This window comes from Daphnia magna, linkage group LG3 (genome assembly GCF_020631705.1).
Source record: "Daphnia magna isolate NIES linkage group LG3, ASM2063170v1.1, whole genome shotgun sequence".
NCBI classification, from domain to species: Eukaryota; Metazoa; Arthropoda; class Branchiopoda; order Diplostraca; family Daphniidae; genus Daphnia; species Daphnia magna.
The window spans coordinates 3,064,593-3,082,451 of NC_059184.1; the positions used below are offsets into that span (position 1 = coordinate 3,064,593).

The 17,859-nt window shown below is 37.8% G+C and overlaps 5 protein-coding genes across 6 annotated transcripts; 4 read left to right on the forward strand and 1 right to left on the reverse strand.

Annotated features, from left to right (window-relative positions):
* The first annotated feature begins 356 nt into the window (after positions 1–356).
* LOC116918967 lies at positions 357–6,964 on the forward strand. Its single transcript, XM_032924787.2, has 8 exons — positions 357–958; positions 1,500–1,620; positions 4,038–4,148; positions 4,216–4,353; positions 4,579–4,673; positions 5,424–5,458; positions 5,543–5,673; positions 6,251–6,964. Exons 1-8 carry the CDS (start codon positions 833–835, stop codon positions 6,337–6,339), a joined length of 846 nt encoding a protein of 281 aa, XP_032780678.1. The 5' UTR covers positions 357–832; the 3' UTR covers positions 6,340–6,964.
* Positions 6,965–8,355: 1,391 nt separating this feature from the next.
* On the forward strand, positions 8,356–9,024 carry LOC116918488. The gene is made up of 2 exons (XM_032924212.2): positions 8,356–8,602; positions 8,689–9,024. Exons 1-2 carry the CDS (start codon positions 8,364–8,366, stop codon positions 8,801–8,803), a joined length of 354 nt encoding a protein of 117 aa, XP_032780103.1. The 5' UTR covers positions 8,356–8,363; the 3' UTR covers positions 8,804–9,024.
* Positions 9,025–9,918: 894 nt separating this feature from the next.
* Positions 9,919–13,953, forward strand: LOC116919472. Its single transcript, XM_032925470.2, has 14 exons — positions 9,919–10,058; positions 10,122–10,337; positions 10,401–10,577; positions 10,631–11,001; positions 11,069–11,294; positions 11,359–11,555; positions 11,616–11,796; positions 11,863–12,071; positions 12,135–12,380; positions 12,441–12,687; positions 12,811–12,926; positions 12,994–13,047; positions 13,107–13,248; positions 13,364–13,953. Exons 1-14 carry the CDS (start codon positions 10,014–10,016, stop codon positions 13,544–13,546), a joined length of 2,610 nt encoding a protein of 869 aa, XP_032781361.2. The 5' UTR covers positions 9,919–10,013; the 3' UTR covers positions 13,547–13,953.
* Positions 13,954–14,427: 474 nt separating this feature from the next.
* On the forward strand, positions 14,428–16,757 carry LOC116919473 (guanine nucleotide-binding protein subunit alpha homolog). The gene is made up of 5 exons (XM_032925471.2): positions 14,428–15,313; positions 15,563–15,613; positions 15,704–15,921; positions 15,983–16,148; positions 16,235–16,757. The coding sequence occupies exons 1-5, from the start codon at positions 14,843–14,845 to the stop codon at positions 16,424–16,426; spliced, it is 1,098 nt and encodes a 365-aa protein (XP_032781362.1). The 5' UTR covers positions 14,428–14,842; the 3' UTR covers positions 16,427–16,757.
* On the reverse strand, positions 16,663–17,852 carry LOC116919474 (ankyrin repeat domain-containing protein 49). Of its 2 annotated transcripts, XR_004391909.2 has the most exons (4): positions 17,640–17,851; positions 17,029–17,572; positions 16,844–16,944; positions 16,663–16,780 (listed from the first exon to the last, which is right to left on the reverse strand). XR_004391909.2 is itself a non-coding variant. In XM_032925472.2 (2 exons), exons 1-2 carry the CDS (start codon positions 17,707–17,709, stop codon positions 17,076–17,078), a joined length of 567 nt encoding a protein of 188 aa, XP_032781363.2. In that variant the 5' UTR covers positions 17,710–17,852; the 3' UTR covers positions 17,001–17,075. The 2 variants fall into 2 exon arrangements, 1 of the variants encoding a protein (XP_032781363.2); XM_032925472.2 differs by lacking the exons at positions 16,663–16,780; positions 16,844–16,944 and having other exon boundaries at positions 17,001–17,572; positions 17,640–17,852.
* Positions 17,853–17,859: the final 7 nt, after the last annotated feature.

Genomic DNA, 17,859 nt, shown 5'->3' on the forward strand with positions numbered 1-17,859 from the left:
GAAGGTGGACGCCTCCAAGCGGAAAAGAAAAAAAAATTAAAGAAGGTAGATAAAAACTAGGAGAGAAGAAGAACAAGGTTCATATGAATTGTAATTACATCCCAGGTAACATAGCCTCAGGTGGTTTTACCTGGTGGACTATCTCCTTCCCGAAGGCAACTCGTGGATGGGTGGGTGAAGAGGTGGAATGTGGGCGGGTAAATTGGGAGAGGAAGAAATAAGGAAGAGCCGAGAGGCATAAAGTGGGAGAAAAACATTCAAGAATCTCCAGGTACAAAAAAAAAAAAGGTGGGGGTGTTTTTTTTGTTTTGTTTTTTGGGAGGGAGTTTGAGGGCATCGAGCCAAACTATTCCTCGAGGCAGCTAGACCTCGAATCAGTCGTCCAGCAACTGTGAAGCCAACAGCAAGTGTTTTCTTAAAACTCTTCAGTTTTTTTCGTTGGCTAAACTGAAAAATTCGTTGTTTCCTTTGCTCGAATAACGAAGCCTATTAGCTCAGGATATTTCATAGTCCCATTTTAAAAAATTTGCAAAGAAACTTTTCATTTCACCATTTTCTTAAAAGAAAAGGATTTGAAAGTTTCATTGGCACCCGAAAAATCTTTCTTGGAAGATCCTCGTCGATCTGTGTCTCAATTCCTCGTCGTCAATCACCTTGAGTGTACGCCATCTTGTTTTGTTTTTTTTTCGTTGTATTTTTCTAAATGTGGGAGAGGCTTTGATGGAATATCGTTAACCAAAAACTCTTAACCACCAACAAAACTGGAAACGGAATTATTAGCGTAGTAAAAAAAAAAAAAGAGAACCAGAACTCAAACGAAACAAATTAAAAGATGCCTTGTTCGGCTTATACTCTCTCGTTGGCTACGATCGCCGCCGTGATCTCAGTGGCGTTGATCGCCATCGCCTTCTCCACGGATAATTGGAGTCGGATTACTATTGATCGTCTAAAACTCGAGGTAATTTTATTTTTAAAATTATTATTTCGTTTTTTTTGGGGGGGGAGGGGCATAAAACAAATTTGTGTTGTGGTTATTTTCTTGTTCGCTTCTTTGACTTTAATATGGCGGCTCGTTCTGCTTCGCACCTATGGCGCCATATGGCGTGCATGTAGAGGGCGTTGGCACTTTTGAGACGAGAAACAAAAAGAAAGAAGGGCGAAAACAATTTTTATTTCTTTTGAAAATGAAGAGACTAGCGTGAAAGATTGATGCACGCCAAGTTATTTTCTCTTTCAAGACAAAAAAACAACTAAAAACCTCAAGTTTCTTCACGGCTTGGTCTAGTGGCAGCCATTAAAATCAAAATGTCAAGAACGTTGGAAAAATTGAATTGCAAACTTTTCTACTGGAGGTGTGTCTAGTGTGATTGCATTTTCTTTTTTCACGTGAAATCTCATCATACCTAACCACCCACATATGTGTTATCACCATTTTTTTTCTTTTGTTTTGTTTTTCGTAAGAAAATGGCTGCAATTCTTTTGTTGTTGATTGATTACAGCCTCAGGTGACACGAGGCGATTTGGCGTTGCAAGGTGAACTGGAGAGCAACATTCTATATTTTTCCAGAACCAAAGGACTCTTCCGTATTTGCTTTGACGACAAGAAAATCCCTAAAGGAGGTCAGTACCTTTTTTGAATAACGTTTCCTTCTTTTTTTGTTTTTTTGTTTTACATTTCTTATTTTTCTGTCCTCCCTTTTTTAAAACAAACTGTCGGTCGCGATTGGGTAATCTCCAAAGGTAATGGAAGGTGACAAGGAACACCTTAAGAGTTAAAAAAGGAAAACAGTTCAGCGACCTGTTGATTATTATCCCATTAAAACGTGTAAATAACAAAAGTGGCTCACAATAGCAGCATGCGTTTAAAAAGTATCCAATGTCTTTCTTCGTTAAAAATTGAATTCCTTAAAAAAAAAAAAAAAATTATCGGTTCTCAGACCAAGACCTTGCGCTCGCTCTAAAACGAATTATAATTGACCGGGGGAAAAATGTGGTTTTCACTACTCTTTTGTCTTGTGTAGATCCGAGTCAGTATTTTTCTAGGTATGTGTCGACCAAAGGAAAAAAAGAAAATCTGTTGAAAAGGATGTGGTGGGTGGAGTGGGAGAATCCCGAAGAAGAAAAAAAACCTTGACGGTCTTTGGAATTTTTTTTTCCTGGGAGTTTTTTTTTTTTTTTTACTTCAGTCGTAACATTCAGAATAAAGAGAAGCGAAGTTGTTAAATAGATGGGAGTTTTTTTTCGTCAAGCTTGACTTATTAAGAGGGAAGACTTGGCCAAACATTTGATGTCGTATTTCTTCAACAAACATTAAAAACCCTTTTTTTTTTTATTCACGTCTATAGGCGTTTTGAATTTAAAGCTTTTCAAGTTCAAGGGCGGTTACAATCTCCGTGAAAGGACTCGCGGTACGGGACTGAAATCTTTTGATGGAACATTTGGGCTTTATCTAAATAAGATCTTTCAAAAGTTTGATTAGGTGATTTCTATCCCCATGGCGAGTAACATTAATAAGATGTCACATTAAATGCTTAGCTTCATTTTTAAGTGTTTGGAAGATAATTCTGTTTTCTTGTCGGGTTCAATAGACTTTGCATAGAAACTAAAAGGTAAACAGCAAACAAAATAATCTCATGCGCCGAGGGATTTGTTTGTTCACTGTTTGCCTTTTTTTTTTTTTTACAACTGGGTTATAAGGTTTCCAAAGTAACTGAACAGCTGTATAGAGTCATCCGGTTCTCTGTGCAACGAAATGCCGCTAAGTTGGACTTTGGTTTTTCAGGTCAGACGCACGGTTTCTGACATAAAACACACACATAACAATTGTCGGTCTAACAAATTCTTTTTTTTTTTTCCTCTCCCGAATTGTTTGTTGTTGTTTTACATCGTGAGACATCCTCTATGGTTAGATACGAAAAAATAGTGTGAGAAAAAAAAATACCTATACGATAAAGAAAAGGTGTACCTGATTTCCAAGAATTTTTTTTTTCTAGTCGCCAAATTTCAAGAGGAGGATTTACAATTGTATAGAGTTTCTCTACATATTCGTCGGGTTTGTTTGTTTGCAGGTCAAGATAACGGGTTTTTTAAATGCACCAATTGAATGTAGATGGTTCTTGTAGAAGATGACCCCCTTTGGCTAGTTTGTACGTGAAAAATTAAGGGCATGTACGGTGTATGTCGGGCACCTAGGTGTCTACTTGATTTATTCCTGATTTTTAGAGCGAAAGAAAATGTTTCTTTTTGAAAAAACAAAAAGAAACGGGCTCCCCTTCCGCACTTTCTCTCTGCTAAATTGGGTGTACTTCAATCTTTTCCTACCTGCAATTGTGGCAAATGGGAGTCTTCGGGGTTACAAGAGAAACTCAAAAACACTCCCGAGTGCTGCTCTTCGAGTCGCCGTCAATTCAATTTCCTTTACTAATGGATACCTTTGAAGAATAACACCAAATTCAACGGAGAAGATGAAGAGGAGGATATTGTACCGCTAAGGAAGTCGACTATACAAATTCGGTGACCCAGTAGAATGAAAATGCCTTTTATTTATTTTTCAATTGCGTAGGAATAAAAAATAAAAGAGAATTGTTAAGCAACCGAGAATGAAAAATGAAGAAGTCACGGTGTTTGAATTGAGCACAAACCGCTGCTTTCCCCGCGTGACAAAAACTTTGAAAGGTAGAACAATGAAAATGACCGTCGTCTTTCGTGTTGTTTGTGTGCAATGGTCGAGTTAACTGTAATTTATGGTAGACGCTAGAATTGCTTGGGTGCAGACTTTGGCACTGACGTAAATTATTGACGGGTCGACTTGTTCCTGGTCGGCTGTCAGGTTTTTTCTTTGTATATGGACGTTACGCATCGGATGCGGGCTAGAAACAGGAAATGGTGTCCTCATTTTCTCTTGTTTTTATTCTGTTTGCAGAAACCCACCTGTCTTGTACAAGTCATCCCCGAAATTCTAGTTTTCTCGTATTTTCGAATTTCACGCTTTGGACTTTTTTGAATAAAATTTGCATTTTTATTTGAATTTTATTTAGTGGAAACCTATCGTTCGCCGGTCGAGACCATCTGCACCAACATCGACTATTACATTCCCGACAATAAGGGCGACACTAAATCTTTTAGCGAAGATGCCATGGCCCGACTTCGTAAGTTTACATTTCTCAACCGCATCTTTGCAGACATTTTATAATTATTTTTAATCGTTCAAAACAGATATGGGACGAGCTATGATTGCTCTCTTCATCGTGTCCTTCTTCTTTGACTTTGTGGCCTTTTGGACGGGAGTTGTCGGCTGTTGGCGCCGCGGCGCCGGTAACATAACCAGCACTGCTATCCTCATGCTCCTCGCCTGTAAGTATTTTCGTTTCAAGTCGTTTACTTTTAGCTTCAAGGTGTTTGAACTTTTGTCTTTCCTTTTAAAAAAATAAGTTTTGCGAAATTTGATCTAGATTCTCTTTTTATGCATTTGTCTTCAAAGAGAAGAAATGAATGAGGGCTGCAACAAAAACTGTTGTTTCATTATGAAGAAATGTATTTGTTTTTGATTTTGTTTGTTTGTTTTTTTACATTTTTCAGGTCTGTTTAGCGCTGGCGGCATGGGTCTGTGGCACGGAGTTGAATTTTACGAAAACGAGAAACTTGTTGGTGAGCGCGAGTTCCTCCGCCCCAAGGTAAAGAATTAAATCGAGACAGATTTTTTCTTTGTGTTTGTGTGTGTGTTTGTTCCCGATTTCTCGTGTGTCCTGTCACGTCTTTCTCCATACGGCCGTTCATTCAGTGCACCGAAATAATGTATCCAAAAAAAGATGTAAAGGAGAGAGGGAAGAAGTTGTTAAATCAACTTTGATGTTTGAAGGGGAGCAAGAAAAAAAAAGAAGAATGCCATGCTGGCGACTCACGTTCGACCTCATTGTAAAGAACCGGTCTATCGAGTGGTTCTACTCTTTTTTGTTGTTACCCGATAACAGTTGACTGCCCCGTTACACATATATCTATTTTTCCGTAAATAATAGGTTGCCTTTTCGCAATTTTTTTCTTTGACTTTACCTTTTCCTGAATTTTCGCCTCATCCAACGGTATTAATTGTTAGTATAAAGAAAATTACCGGTCGTAAAAAATGTAGTGTTCCGCTATGGGGTCAACGCTGGTATGGTTGCCCTATAAAACAGAAAACAAAGAAGAAGGAAAAAAAAAGACAATGGGAAAGAAAAGAAACACACGCGAGAAACTTGATTTGATTTACTCGGCTACCGTAATCAACTTTGGCTAGGGCTTGGATCGTCCCGTTTCTTTCCCTTATTCGGATTTTGCTCTAGACTATATTGTGTGACTGTGTAACATTAAATCGTGAACTTTACAGTAAGACGCTCAATGCCAATGTATTAACGGGAGTTGTCTTGATTTTCGTTTTTTGCACGCAGGTCTTGAAAGATGCTTCCAAAATCGATTACGACTGGTAAAACCCCTTTCTTTCCCCCTCGACGTTTCAAAATAAAAAAACTAAATCTTATTTTTAATCCATTATCGTCTACGTGAACAGGTCGTACATGATTGCCTGGATTGGAGTGGGTTTCGCTCTCATCTCGTCCATCCTTTTCTCCTGCGCCGCTATTTGCCTGCGCCGTGAACGCGAAAAGGAAGAGGCCGTCAATATGCAATACCTCATGCCTGGTAACATTATTGTTTTTAATATTTATTTATTGCTCAACGTCATTCTAGTTATGTCTTTAAATCCCCATAATTTTTTTTTCTTTAATTGCTCTTGTTTCTCCTTCAAAATGTCAAACAAGACAGGGGAAAAAAAAGGTAGAAAAACTACCGTGAGAAGTCAAGCTGTCACGATCAGAGCTGCACATCCTGTCTACTATGTTGTGTAGCTCCCATAAGCAGACCACTGTCAGTCTTTTCTTTTCACGCAAAAAAAAGGGATGATTTTCGGTCGTGATGATTTGTTGTAGCACAAACGCGGGTACTACATAGTGTCATGTCATTGTTAGTGAAAGGGTGGCTTGATCAAGACGTCTGACGTTTTAAAAAAAGACGCCAGATGGCAGACGGGCTACGTAGGAAAAAAAAGAAAACTTCAGAGTTGTAAAAAACTTTTGAGATAACGTTGCGCTCCCGTGCGTTCACCCACCCACAGTCTCGTTGATTCTAATTGATCACGAAGCTTCCTAGTGGTGTAATGGACTGACGATGTTTCATGTTTTTCTTCTTTTTTTTTTTTATGTGCTTCTCCCCACGGCAGTTTATCCTCAAAAACAGCAGTATGCTTATGGCTACGCTTATCCAGGACCTTACGCCTACGGATCGCAGTACGGACCGTACAATTACTAAAAGAAAAAGAAAAGAAAGTAAAACACGATACAAACAAAAGGATCGTTTTTAATGACTCGACGGCCTTCTCTCTATGCAGTTTTCCGTTTTTTTACATTTTTCATGTTCCAACAAGCGAATCGACAGTATGTTTTAAATCCGGACGATGCGCTCTCTTGCAGATTTTGTTTTCCATGCTCGATTGTTTTTTTGTTTGTTTTTTTAACCAGATTTGTCGTCATAATAAGCAACAACAAAAATACATTTTCTGTAGTTTAAAGATTGGGTCTTACAGGCCACAATCCATTGTGCCGATGTGTAAATAAAGAATCCATTCTCCAGCAGTTCCCTCAGAAAAAAACAAATTTGCTCCTCCTGTGGCCCTGTACTGCTTCTTTTTTGTTTGTTTGTTTATTCATATACGGCCCAGAATTAAAAAAAAAAAAAAAGGAAAAAAAAAAACCTTTTTCACCATATTTGATAGGAAAAGGAGTAAAGTAATGTAATACGCTGATGCACGGTGGAGAATTTTTCATACTTTTTTACCCATTCTCGACAAATACATTCCCCTCCCCGATACATTGATGTGTGTTTTTTATGTACTTTGATTTCCTTGAAACGAAATAAACGGCTTTGTGTACTGCCATTCGCCCTCTTTTGTCAACAATTGTCATTGGCAACTTAATCATTTCCAGTTTCTTGCGGATGAGCAATAAATTTACGACAGACTTGACCTTTTCTTGGGGAATGCATATAATATTTTCGATATATAAATTACGAAACCGCATTCTAATCCAGGTATTAATGGTTCACTGGATCGATAACACCAAGACCACCGTCTGTATATCTTTCAAATCGCATTCGGAAATAGCTCAAAGATGCACGCAAACTGTGGTGGTTAAGTCAGCCAGGCGGATCTCAGCTACTCATAATTTATCACCGCATTGAGTACGAATGGCTAGTCGACTCACTTGAACGAGTTGGCCTGGAAACCGTCAGTTTGACCAAAAAAGTTATAGATTATGCATACTACTCCGCGTACCACTATCAAGCGGGGTGATTCATGCTATATTGCTATGCAAGTATGCATATTACATATTAATTTATTCTGTTCTCACCATTTGTTTGGACTAGCACTACCATGAAAAAAAAATCTAACTTAACTTAACATCATCATTATCTTAACAGAATCTAGCTATCATTCGTGTATACTTGAACGTCTCGTGAATGTGGTGATCGAACGAATTTTCGACGTAATTTTTAATTAAATATAGTTGTTGCTTTTGTCCGCTAGATTCCCTTACTTGCTAGCTCAGCCAAACCAAAACAATGTGGAAGAAAAACGCCCAACCCATTCTTTTATAAATAGTTTGTTGCCGGACGGTCAACGTGAAAAATTAGCCAAACGTGATCAAAACTTATTTTATACTAAGCGATCCATTTAGGTTAAACAAGACGGTCGGCGATAAACATTTCTTCTTAAACCTTCTACAACCTATCGTTATCTCCAGGGGCAGGAAACTTGCTTAACCATATAACCGCTATTCAAATACTGTAGAGGGTTGATGGCTGATCCGGATCTGAAATCAATACCAACAAAAACCCTGAAGAAGGTTGTGCGAGAGTGCAAACTTAGCGCTTTGATATCTTCAGATGAAGGTCAAATCTTTTTCCAGTCATACTTGATCCAACATCCTGAATTCAACAAGTATTGGACATTCTACAATTCTGTGAATGAAATCATTTCAGCCCCAGATAATCAACAGCATGAATTGATTGCCATAAGAGAGTGTTTTGAAAAGCATATTGCCATTGGAGCTGATTCTGAAGATAGGGTTGATCGCTGCTTGAGCAATAGGGTTTTTGTTGAAAACCTATTAAAAGCCATTAATGAAAACGATAGTGAGAACATTCACACAACTTTCAAAGGGATACAGCAATCTGCTTTCGATTTTCTTGACCAAAAAGTTTTTCATCCTTTAATACCACAGTTTGAATTAGAATATTCATCTCGCAAAAACAAATACTGTTATCTGATTTAAACCATGTTGGCAATTTTCTGGGAAGATACCTCTGTTTATTACTTCATCTCTACTGTCTTTGCCATTATCTGCTTAACACTGACATGTCTTTGGAATGGGAAAAACATCATCCCCTGTTCACCTCCAACCAATGAGGAGCAAAAAATTGAAGAAATTCAATTTCTGAGCTCAAGAAAACCACTACAATTGGCCAAACAATTGGAAGAAAAACTTCCTGAAGAAGTGAAACTCTTGGAAAAACAGTAATGAAAATAATACAAGTATTTATATAATTCATGAATGAGATAACCTTTTCATGATTTGCCACTTTTCCTTGCTCCTTTTAAAGGGTTGAAAGTGAACAAATGGAAGCTATCTACAAGCTGATGCAAAAGCATAGTGCCCAGTTTGGAGATACCACTATGGACGACATGAAAAATCAAATGCAGCTGTATGGTTTCTAAGTTACTTCAAAAAATAAGCTCTACATCTGGCATCTACAAACATGTTGGCCTTCATTTTCTATTATTTGCCCAAATTGCACTGAAAAATCGCTACAAACTAGCCATCGTATCTACTCCATCTTCTAATAATGTTTCGATACTTTTCTAATTTCAACCGAAACGCTTGTTGTGTTTCATCCGACTTCCTAAATCTACTGCAATATTAAATTGATACCCAAAAATTTTGCCTTCCGCCATTTTTACTTTATTGAGGTGAACCGCACAAGTTCGTTGTTCGTTCTAATCGGTATTTCTGTCTCTGATCAAAAAGTTCCGATATAATTGGGAGTTAGCTTATTTAATTATTTTATAAAATGGAAACCATTGCATCCTAGAAACATACTCGAATTTGAAAGGAACATAAAATTTAGGTTAAAAAAAAACAAAAAAACAATTGCATGAGGTTTTAATCTTTGCTCCCTCCGAGAACAGATTGCTCTAGCTGTTCGCATCACCTTGGGGTGACTGTTGGCGAATTAACAGGAAAACCAATTAGCGTTTTATAGATACGTTCTTTTTAGGCTAGTCAAATAATTTATTTTGCCTCAAGTGATCTTTGAATTTTGGTGGATAAGGATAAAAGGCATTAAAAGATAGCTATAAATTACAGTCGTCCTATATTTGGAATGAAGCCATTATATACATAGCTGCACAACTTCGATCCGTGAACCGTGACTGGAATCTTCATCTTTCAGGAATCACACAGTAATTAGCTGAGCTAGGAGTTTTTGTAATTAATAATGGAAAACAACCATCTAATCGTTTTAAACAACCCAAAAAACGAAGATAATGTATGCCGTATCCTGAAACCGTTCATGCATGTAATACATGCAGGTATTATAGGCAAGCAGCCATAATACCCGTACGATTTGTATCTTCGAGATTCATGCATGATTGCTTGTATCACCATATAGACCTATGATGAAGTGGTTTGCAATAGCTCTCCCTTTTAATCATTTCCTCCAACGTTCAGTAATTCTCGAGGCCTTTAACCCTAAAAGCAACGTTTATTTTTTAATTTTTGTTATGAAAGCAAAAATGTCTCGAATCAAGAATTTACCACTAGATGGTAGCAACGGTTGACGTGACAGAAAGTCAAAAAGTACACACTTAAATGGTCGGCACAAAGACAGGCCAAGTTTTCCTTGACATCTAGCTACCAAACGGCAGAATGGCTCGATATTCTGGTTCAAAACAACTTCAAGGAACTTGGCTGGTAGTATTACTGTTGTTATTCCTTTGTTCACATGTTTAATGAATTGCAAATTCGCTTCGTTAGATAGTCGAATGTCAGGCTCATGCAGCAGACGGCAGCAGCTTACCGAATTTAAAGGGAATCGAATTTTCGTTAGATAAAGGAGGTTCTGTATTTTGGCAAAATGAACGCAACGTTGATTTCCCTCCTTCGTTCTGTGATACCTATGAAGTCTACTCGTCATCTTTTTCAACCTTCATCCGCTTTGCTGGATTCAAAGGAAGTGTTATTGAATTTCGAGTAGGATGTTATTGTTATATAATAAACTTTAAGTTGTTATTACAATTCTTTTTTGTATGTTAGGTAGAAAAACCTTCTCACCAAGAATTGATTCTTTGCTTTGACTCCTGGATCATTTTAACATGCAAAAAAATTACTACCAAGAGCCAAAGTGTTTTAGACAATTCATTCAGTCTTACACATGCACTTGAAGAGGGTTATTTTTCTGACTTTGAACTGTGTGCAGAAAATGGCCATATAGTATGTTTTAATATGTGTGGTTTTTTAGTTTTACTAATTCATTTTTGAAATAGTTTCAGGTACACAGAACAATTCTCTCCCTTAGTCTAGGTGACTTTGATTGGCAATCCTTAGATGGATTGCCAGAAGCTGTACTTTCTACAGTGTTACATTTCAGCTACTCTTACCATCTTCCATCAACATTAAGCAGCCAAACAGCTAAATTGTGCATTGAGCACTTCCAAAATCAGCCAGCATTGGAAAACCTGGTTAGGTTGTGCCAATCTTTTCTGAAAAACACAGTTGCACGGGCTGAGCTTCACTGCCTGGTTAAAAACATTCATGCTTCGCTCGAACGTATGATCTCATTGTTTGAAAGTAGCAATGAAGCAGACATGCTTGTTAATGCTGCTCGCTTGTGGCAGTCAGTCAAACAAAGTTTAGGGTACAACAATATTTCTCTTAACAAATCAAATACGTGGTTTCATGCACTGGTTTAATACTTTACGCAGAGAGGGTGTCCTAGTTGTTGTTCGGTTTGTCCAGTTGTGCGTGACTTTCACAAAACATAAAACGGATTTCTCATCTGAAGAACGCCGGGAGATTGTGACCTTTTTTCGTTCCCGTCTACCGATTTTCGTTTCACAGGTTTACCGCCTTCTGAAATGCTTCCGCAATCTTATTGGTGGACTTTCAGCAAGTCAAAACTTTGTCCTAGCCAGCTACATAGCACCAGAGGTTATCTCTTCATAGTTCATCTCATGATTGTCTCACGACTAAACTCATTGTGCTTTAATTTCAGGTGGAGGGCGCCTTGTCTGTCATTTGGGCATTAGCCGTAGAATGTAAAAATATCACAGAACAAATAGTTTTTTCTTTCCGGGCCCAAACTTTAACAGGTCACTGCATCGCTGATACCCTGCTAGACAAAGAAGCTCACAAACTGAAGAACTTGCACGAAAAGCTTTTACTGGCCGTCAAATTTCTTTCTCATAAAAAGTTATTTAGTTTAGTTTTAACATTGTAATTCACAGCTTAAAATTTCTCTACACCTTTTAGAGAAAAGTATACGGAAATGACTGTATCTTCACAAGTGCGTTCTGTTATGCGGAATATCAAACTGTTTGTCGAAGAGATTCCGTTAGTTATCTTCCGTTTAGAAGAAATAATTGCCTCCCTGGACGTATCTCTGACAATGGCTGAATTTCAATTCACCTTTTATAATGTTTCTTCAAAAATAGTAAGACATACTTCCTTTCCGATTTTCGATTTTCGATTTAGTTTAAATGAAAATAATTATTGACAGAGCCAAACAATTAATCATTTGAGAGAGCTTAAAACGGAGCCCAATGTTCGCGCCTTACTTCAGCAAGTCTGCGATTTGGTTCAACGAGAAGAACTGAACTTGTCACTTGTTGCACTTGAACTATTAGACAACTCTGGACCGTCGACCACACAATTTGCAGCTTCTCCCACTAATGCCGACTACTGCGCTGGAGCTGACTCTTTGCCTACGTATTTAGAGCAATTATAGTGTGCACCTATAAGATTTAGTTTCCATGACATATGAAATTTTAGGAATAGTGAACTAAGTATGTATGGTCCATTGTGTCGTGAGCCGATGGCAAGCAATAGCCCGCTTGCGCGCCAAGTGTCGCTACTTCTGGAAAATAAGAACAACTCGGATTTAGAATTTGTACTTCCGTCTGATGCCGATGCGAGCCAGGTGGTTCATGCGGTTAAAGCACATCGCGTGGTATTGGCTGCAAGGTGTCGTTGGTTCCATCGTGCCCTCTTATCCGGTATGCGAGAAGCAATTGATAGGTATTTACATATGTGTTCTTTGAAAATTTCACCGTTTTAATACTGCTTTTTTATTACAAGGAAAATTACATTGCCTGATTGTTCAGCTCAGCTGCTATCGCTGTTTCTTCGTTTCCTCTATGGCGACCATTTGGATCAAACAGCCATTAGCAACGAGCAACTAATAGAATTGTTAATCATGGCCGACCGTTTTGAGGTAGAACAACTCAGTAGTGGTTGTCAGACAGTTTTGACGTCTCGCTTAGACAACTCCAACGTGTTGTGTATGCTGGCCATTGCTGACCAATGGTCGGCTACCCAACTTCAGGTAATAAAGAATTGCTTTTCTTAAACGACTCGCATTATGTAATATGAATCTGTCATTTTTGGTGATGCAGCATCAAACAAAAGGGCGTAGAGTTTATACTGTATAATTTTTTTTTTTTACTAGGAGTCTTGTATTGCCTTCATATGGAAACACGGAGATATGGTAGACAAGGAAGGACTGGAAGATCTTCCTGTTCATCTGCGATCGCAAGTGCAGCTCCATACGTCAAATTCCAATTCGTATTAGCCAACCATGTATTTATTTAATTTCTTCTTACTGTTCAACCCAAGTGTTTGTAATTTCTAGATCAAAGCATCACTGGCTAAGTTCGTCGCCTTATGGCGGAGAGTCCTACACGTGGTATGGAAATGCCCATATTTTGTTGCCGTTTAGCATTTAGAAACTAATTCTCATTTCAGGGGAGTCGCCAGTAGTGACCGAAGTAGCAGTAGCCGAAGCAGCAGCACCAGTTCCAGTAGTAGCAGTAGTAAAGAGAGTGTTGATCTTTTACAAGAATTGACGAATGAAATGCGGATTGTGGTAGCTGAGGTCGAACAAGAGGTACTGGCAATTTAATATGTGATAATAATTTTTTTTTTTTTCACTAATAAAGTATTTCTCCTTTTTTTTTTTATTATATATTTATTATTATCATTTTTTATTGTTAAATATATAGCAACAGGAACAGCTATTGGAAAATTGCGTTGCCGCTTTAGAGGATATTCTCGGCAGCGAAGTGTCGAGGTCTGAGCTTTTACGGTTAGCCCTGGCGGCAGACTGCGACATCAATCGAGCCGTCAACTATTACCTTTCCCAACCGGATACCAGTAATCTTAGTACCAAAGGTTCTAGTAAATAATCATTCTATTGTTATTTTACCCACTAGTGATACATACATGTTACATTTCCGACGATTGTCCTGATGAGACACCTGCCCGATGCTTTTTTTCCGTTTCTCTCTCCCTCTCTCACCCATACATTTTTCCTTATAACATGGTTCAATCATAGTATTGTGATTTTTTTTTTTACTTTACTTTTTGTCCTTCAAGCCTGTATTTTATTTGGTATTTTTAATTCATGAAAGGTCTTTCTATAATTCTTCGATTAATCTCGTTACCTGTGACGTATTTTGTGCAATCGTGGTTTTAATTCGACTTTGTAGACAAGGGGCTATATTATTATCGGAATATCCCCATTTCCACACTATTCGTTTTTGTTGTTAAGTTATCTTATCCTTCGAATACATAATTATTAAGAGTGTGAAAACATATCTACGTCTTTTTAACATATGCCATGAAATATAGAACAAACTGTTATAGCAAGCGTTTGCACGATGACACCTCAATTTTAAAAAATGTACGAGTGAATGTAGAAAACCAATGTGGGTGTCCACAGGTTATCGGTTTTCTTACAAAACTTTGCACATACACTCAGTGGTAGTTCATGTCTCATCTCGAGGAATCAATAAATGTAACAACTTATGTTGCAGGCTTCTGTGTATCCGTATCGTAATCTGTTGCTTGTTACTGATTATCGTAACTGCAGTAGTTATTATGGATAAGACAGTGCGAGATAAGGGATTTCGAATGAATTTAGATTGTAGAAGTTTGCAATCCATCTTTCGATCGACAGGCGACATTTCAATCCAAACAAGCAGATCAGTTTTCGCTCAGACTTTGCCCTTCTACGAAGTTAAGATCCATTTCGATGTTGAACCTGCCACGAGAACTATAGCCAGCCAACCCAAAACAAGAGCCTATACATTTGTCTGCTTGAATAGCAGATCGGGTCTAAATCGGGTGTAAACGATCAACACCACACCCCCTAAGCCTAAGTACTCAAGGGGTAGCACCGTATCTATTAGCAACATGCCTAAAAAGTTATTCGTCTTTGTTATACTTTGTTGTTTTCATTGAATCCTATCGTTTTGGTCGAAATAAAAAGGCCATTGTTGCTATTTCGTGCCACCAGATGGTGGCGAAAGATTTTGCTATTGCAACGCCCCCCACACAACAATATCTTGGCTTTTATTGCCGTATTCATTTTGAACTTGTTCTGGATAGTTGCAACACAAATAGGCGGGGTAAACAAATTGCGTTTTGTTCCGGCTTGAGTGTCATGAGCAAGTGACAAACAAGAAATTCAATCTAAAAAAATGGCCGCTCTAATTCACTGCTGTCTGCAGTGGAAGTATTCTGATGAAGAGATCGAACAAATTCAGAGAAGCCTGAAGATCGACAAAGCAATCGAAAGAGAGAAGCAGAGCAACCGGCGCCAAGTGAAACTTTTGCTTCTTGGAGCAGGCGAGTCGGGAAAATCCACGTTCCTTAAACAGATGAGGATCATTCATGGCGTTAAATTTGAAACAGAAGCTATCCATGAGTTTCAGTCTATTGTATACCAGAATATCATAAGAGGCATGAGAGTACTGGTGGATGCTAGGGAAAAATTATGTATTCCTTGGGAGAGTGAAAATAATGCAAATTTGGCACCATTCCTTCTACGAGTAGATAATGTGATGCAGTTTGATACCAAAGTGTTCATGGAGTATGCCGTCTACATTCAACAACTGTGGCAAGATCATGGTATTCAAGAAGCTTATGAGAGAAGAAGAGAATTCCAACTTGTAAGTCTAGCCAGGTTCATACTTTTATTTTATGTCATTACCATTTTAGTTTCAATTCAGATAAAGTTATGGAGCATTAAGCAAAACAATCTGCTTTCTCCAGTTTTTGAAACTGATATAACAAATTTCATGTATCTTCGTTATTTGTTATCATAATCTGTAACACCAAGCTGTCATAATCATCTATTACGCATAAAGTGACAAGATTGTCTTAATTAACATGACATTAATGACACATTTTCTTTGCAGAGTGATTCTGTAAAGTATTTTTTTGAAAATCTTGAACGGATCGCTGTAAAGGTAGGTGATGGAAATAACGGATTGCTATCATTTGGCAATCCGCGGTGCTATTTGGTGTCGTTTTCAATAGACTATTTTATTTATTTGTAGGACTATCTGCCGAATAATCAGGACATCCTTCACGCGCGCAAAGCAACCAAAGGAGTAACAGAATTCGTTATGAACATCAATTCCATTCCTTTTCGGTTCGTAGATGTTGGAGGCCAACGGTCACAAAGGCAAAAGTGGCTTCAGTGCTTTGATTCAATAACAGCTATCCTGTTTTTGGTATCCTCGTCTGAGTATGACCAAGTTTTAATGGAAGACAGGTAAATGCGTAAATTCTAGTTTATTCCTACTTCGAGATGCTAATATTTTGTTGTATCTAAGACGAACGAAGCGGCTAGAGGAATCTATAAACATATTTGATACAATCGTCAACATTCGTTATTTGCTGTCCGTTGCGTTTATCCTATTCCTGAACAAAACAGATCTTCTCACTGCCAAGCTTTCGACACGAGCGTCAAACATTGCTCACTATTTCCCTGATTACAAGGTAATGCAATCCCTTTATTTTTATTAATGTATACTGTATGTAATAATATTTTTAAAAATATATATTTGCGTTAATGTTATTTGCAGGACGACCCATATGATTTGTCTAAAGTTCAAGCCTTCATATTAAACATGTTCGTTTCTGCTCGACGTAATAGCCATCAAGTGCTTTATCATCATTTTACCACTGCTGTGGATACCGAAAATATCAACAAAGTTTTCGGTGCTGTCAAGGATTTCATTCTTCAAAAGCACCTGGAGAACCTTATGCTCCAGTAAACCTATATCCTAAGACAGAATAAGCCAGCTTGCCGCTCTAGATATAAATGTATGTGGCTCATGATAAGACTTATTTTTGTGTCTAGGGTCTGTAAAGTCGATTCCCATCTTGATCTTGTGTACATAAGATATACCAAGTGTCCTTGAAAATTGCTCAGATTATCTTTGTCCAATCTCCTCATCCCTTTCCAATGTCAATTGTTCTCCCCCCCTGTTTTTTTAAATAACAAGACAGGTTACACAAAATTATTTTTATTATCAAACCAATTGCCATGCTCGTGAAGCACTGTTAAATGATAGTCAGTCTCTAATAAAGCATTCCTTGACTCTTGCTGATTGTGCAGTTAAGGATTTCTAGTTTAAAAGAAATAAAGGTAGTATAGATAAAATAAATAATAAATAGGAATTTCACTCTACCTTTACAGAATTTCTATTATCTTTATTTTGTTCTAGAATTTCCACAGGCAAGAACATTACCAAACCTTTAGTTAATGCTGAACTTGACAGGTCAAATAGTTCTACAGAGGAAATGCCCAAGAAAAAGCCATTGGTTGATTCAAAAAATTTTAAGCTATTTTATAAAACTTTCTTGTGTACTTTACCTTCAGAAGTGACACAATGATACTGAGGACAGACTTAATGATTGAGTTTATATTTCATTGACAGCTTCATTTACCATATCAAAAAGTCGCGAGTACGGACCACATCTACGGGAAATTTCCCAAGCTGTTTCACCATTGTTACTCAAAATTCTTGGATTGACTAATGGGTGGTTTAACAAGACAATTAAGGTTTCATAAGCAGTTGAATTAGATGATGCCAAATGCAGAGGTGTAAGCCCACCCTTTGTAACTGCATTGATACTTGCACCCCTTTCCAACAATAATGTCACACACAAACTGCTATTCCATTTGCAAGCTGAATGCAATGGTTGCCACATTTCATTAGTCAATGCATGAATGTTGGATTTGTTTTTCAGTAATAATTCCACAATATTCACATGATTTTCATAGCAAGCTCTGTGGAGAGCGCTGTAGCCATCCTGATCTTTCACATGCACCAAAGCTGGATTATTTTGAAGTAAATTTCTAATTACATTTATATCTCCTTCAGCTGCAGCCCAAAGAATTTCCTTTTCTGGAGTTTCTGAAATAGGATTAGAAAACAATTCATATTTGTACAAATAGATTTAATGCAATACATGCAATTTTACCATGGGGGTTCCGCTCCTCCTCAACATCATCGTTGTCGCTGTCAAACTGTGTTAATGAGCGTGAACACATTTACGACGGCTAAAAGAGTAACGCAAGAATAGTAATGATCAATTCATCAAAAATTCCCCGCCTTCCCTTCGTTGGGAACCGTCAGCGAACAGAATGGAGAAAACGCGACTAAAGCGTCTGCTCTAGTTTGATTTTTTTTTTTTTTTATGT

Coding starts and splice junctions, on each gene's coding strand:
- LOC116918967 (XM_032924787.2), top strand. CDS start 833: ATGCCTTGTTCGGCTTATACTCTCTCGTTGGCTACGATCGCCGCCGTG. Junction 4,354..4,578: donor TATCCTCATGCTCCTCGCCT/GTAAGTATTTTC, acceptor TACATTTTTCAG/GTCTGTTTAGCGCTGGCGGC. Junction 5,459..5,542: donor TCCAAAATCGATTACGACTG/GTAAAACCCCTT, acceptor CTACGTGAACAG/GTCGTACATGATTGCCTGGA.
- LOC116918488 (XM_032924212.2), top strand. CDS start 8,364: ATGTTGGCAATTTTCTGGGAAGATACCTCTGTTTATTACTTCATCTCT. Junction 8,603..8,688: donor GTGAAACTCTTGGAAAAACA/GTAATGAAAATA, acceptor CTCCTTTTAAAG/GGTTGAAAGTGAACAAATGG.
- LOC116919472 (XM_032925470.2), top strand. CDS start 10,014: ATGGCTCGATATTCTGGTTCAAAACAACTTCAAGGAACTTGGCTG. Junction 12,927..12,993: donor CATACGTCAAATTCCAATTC/GTATTAGCCAAC, acceptor TGTAATTTCTAG/ATCAAAGCATCACTGGCTAA. Junction 13,048..13,106: donor GGCGGAGAGTCCTACACGTG/GTATGGAAATGC, acceptor TTCTCATTTCAG/GGGAGTCGCCAGTAGTGACC.
- LOC116919473 (XM_032925471.2), top strand. CDS start 14,843: ATGGCCGCTCTAATTCACTGCTGTCTGCAGTGGAAGTATTCTGATGAA. Junction 15,314..15,562: donor GAAGAAGAGAATTCCAACTT/GTAAGTCTAGCC, acceptor TTTTCTTTGCAG/AGTGATTCTGTAAAGTATTT. Junction 15,922..15,982: donor CAAGTTTTAATGGAAGACAG/GTAAATGCGTAA, acceptor GTTGTATCTAAG/ACGAACGAAGCGGCTAGAGG.
- LOC116919474 (XM_032925472.2), bottom strand. CDS start 17,709: ATGTGTTCACGCTCATTAACACAGTTTGACAGCGACAACGATGATGTT. Junction 17,573..17,639: donor GGAGGAGCGGAACCCCCATG/GTAAAATTGCAT, acceptor ATCCTATTTCAG/AAACTCCAGAAAAGGAAATT.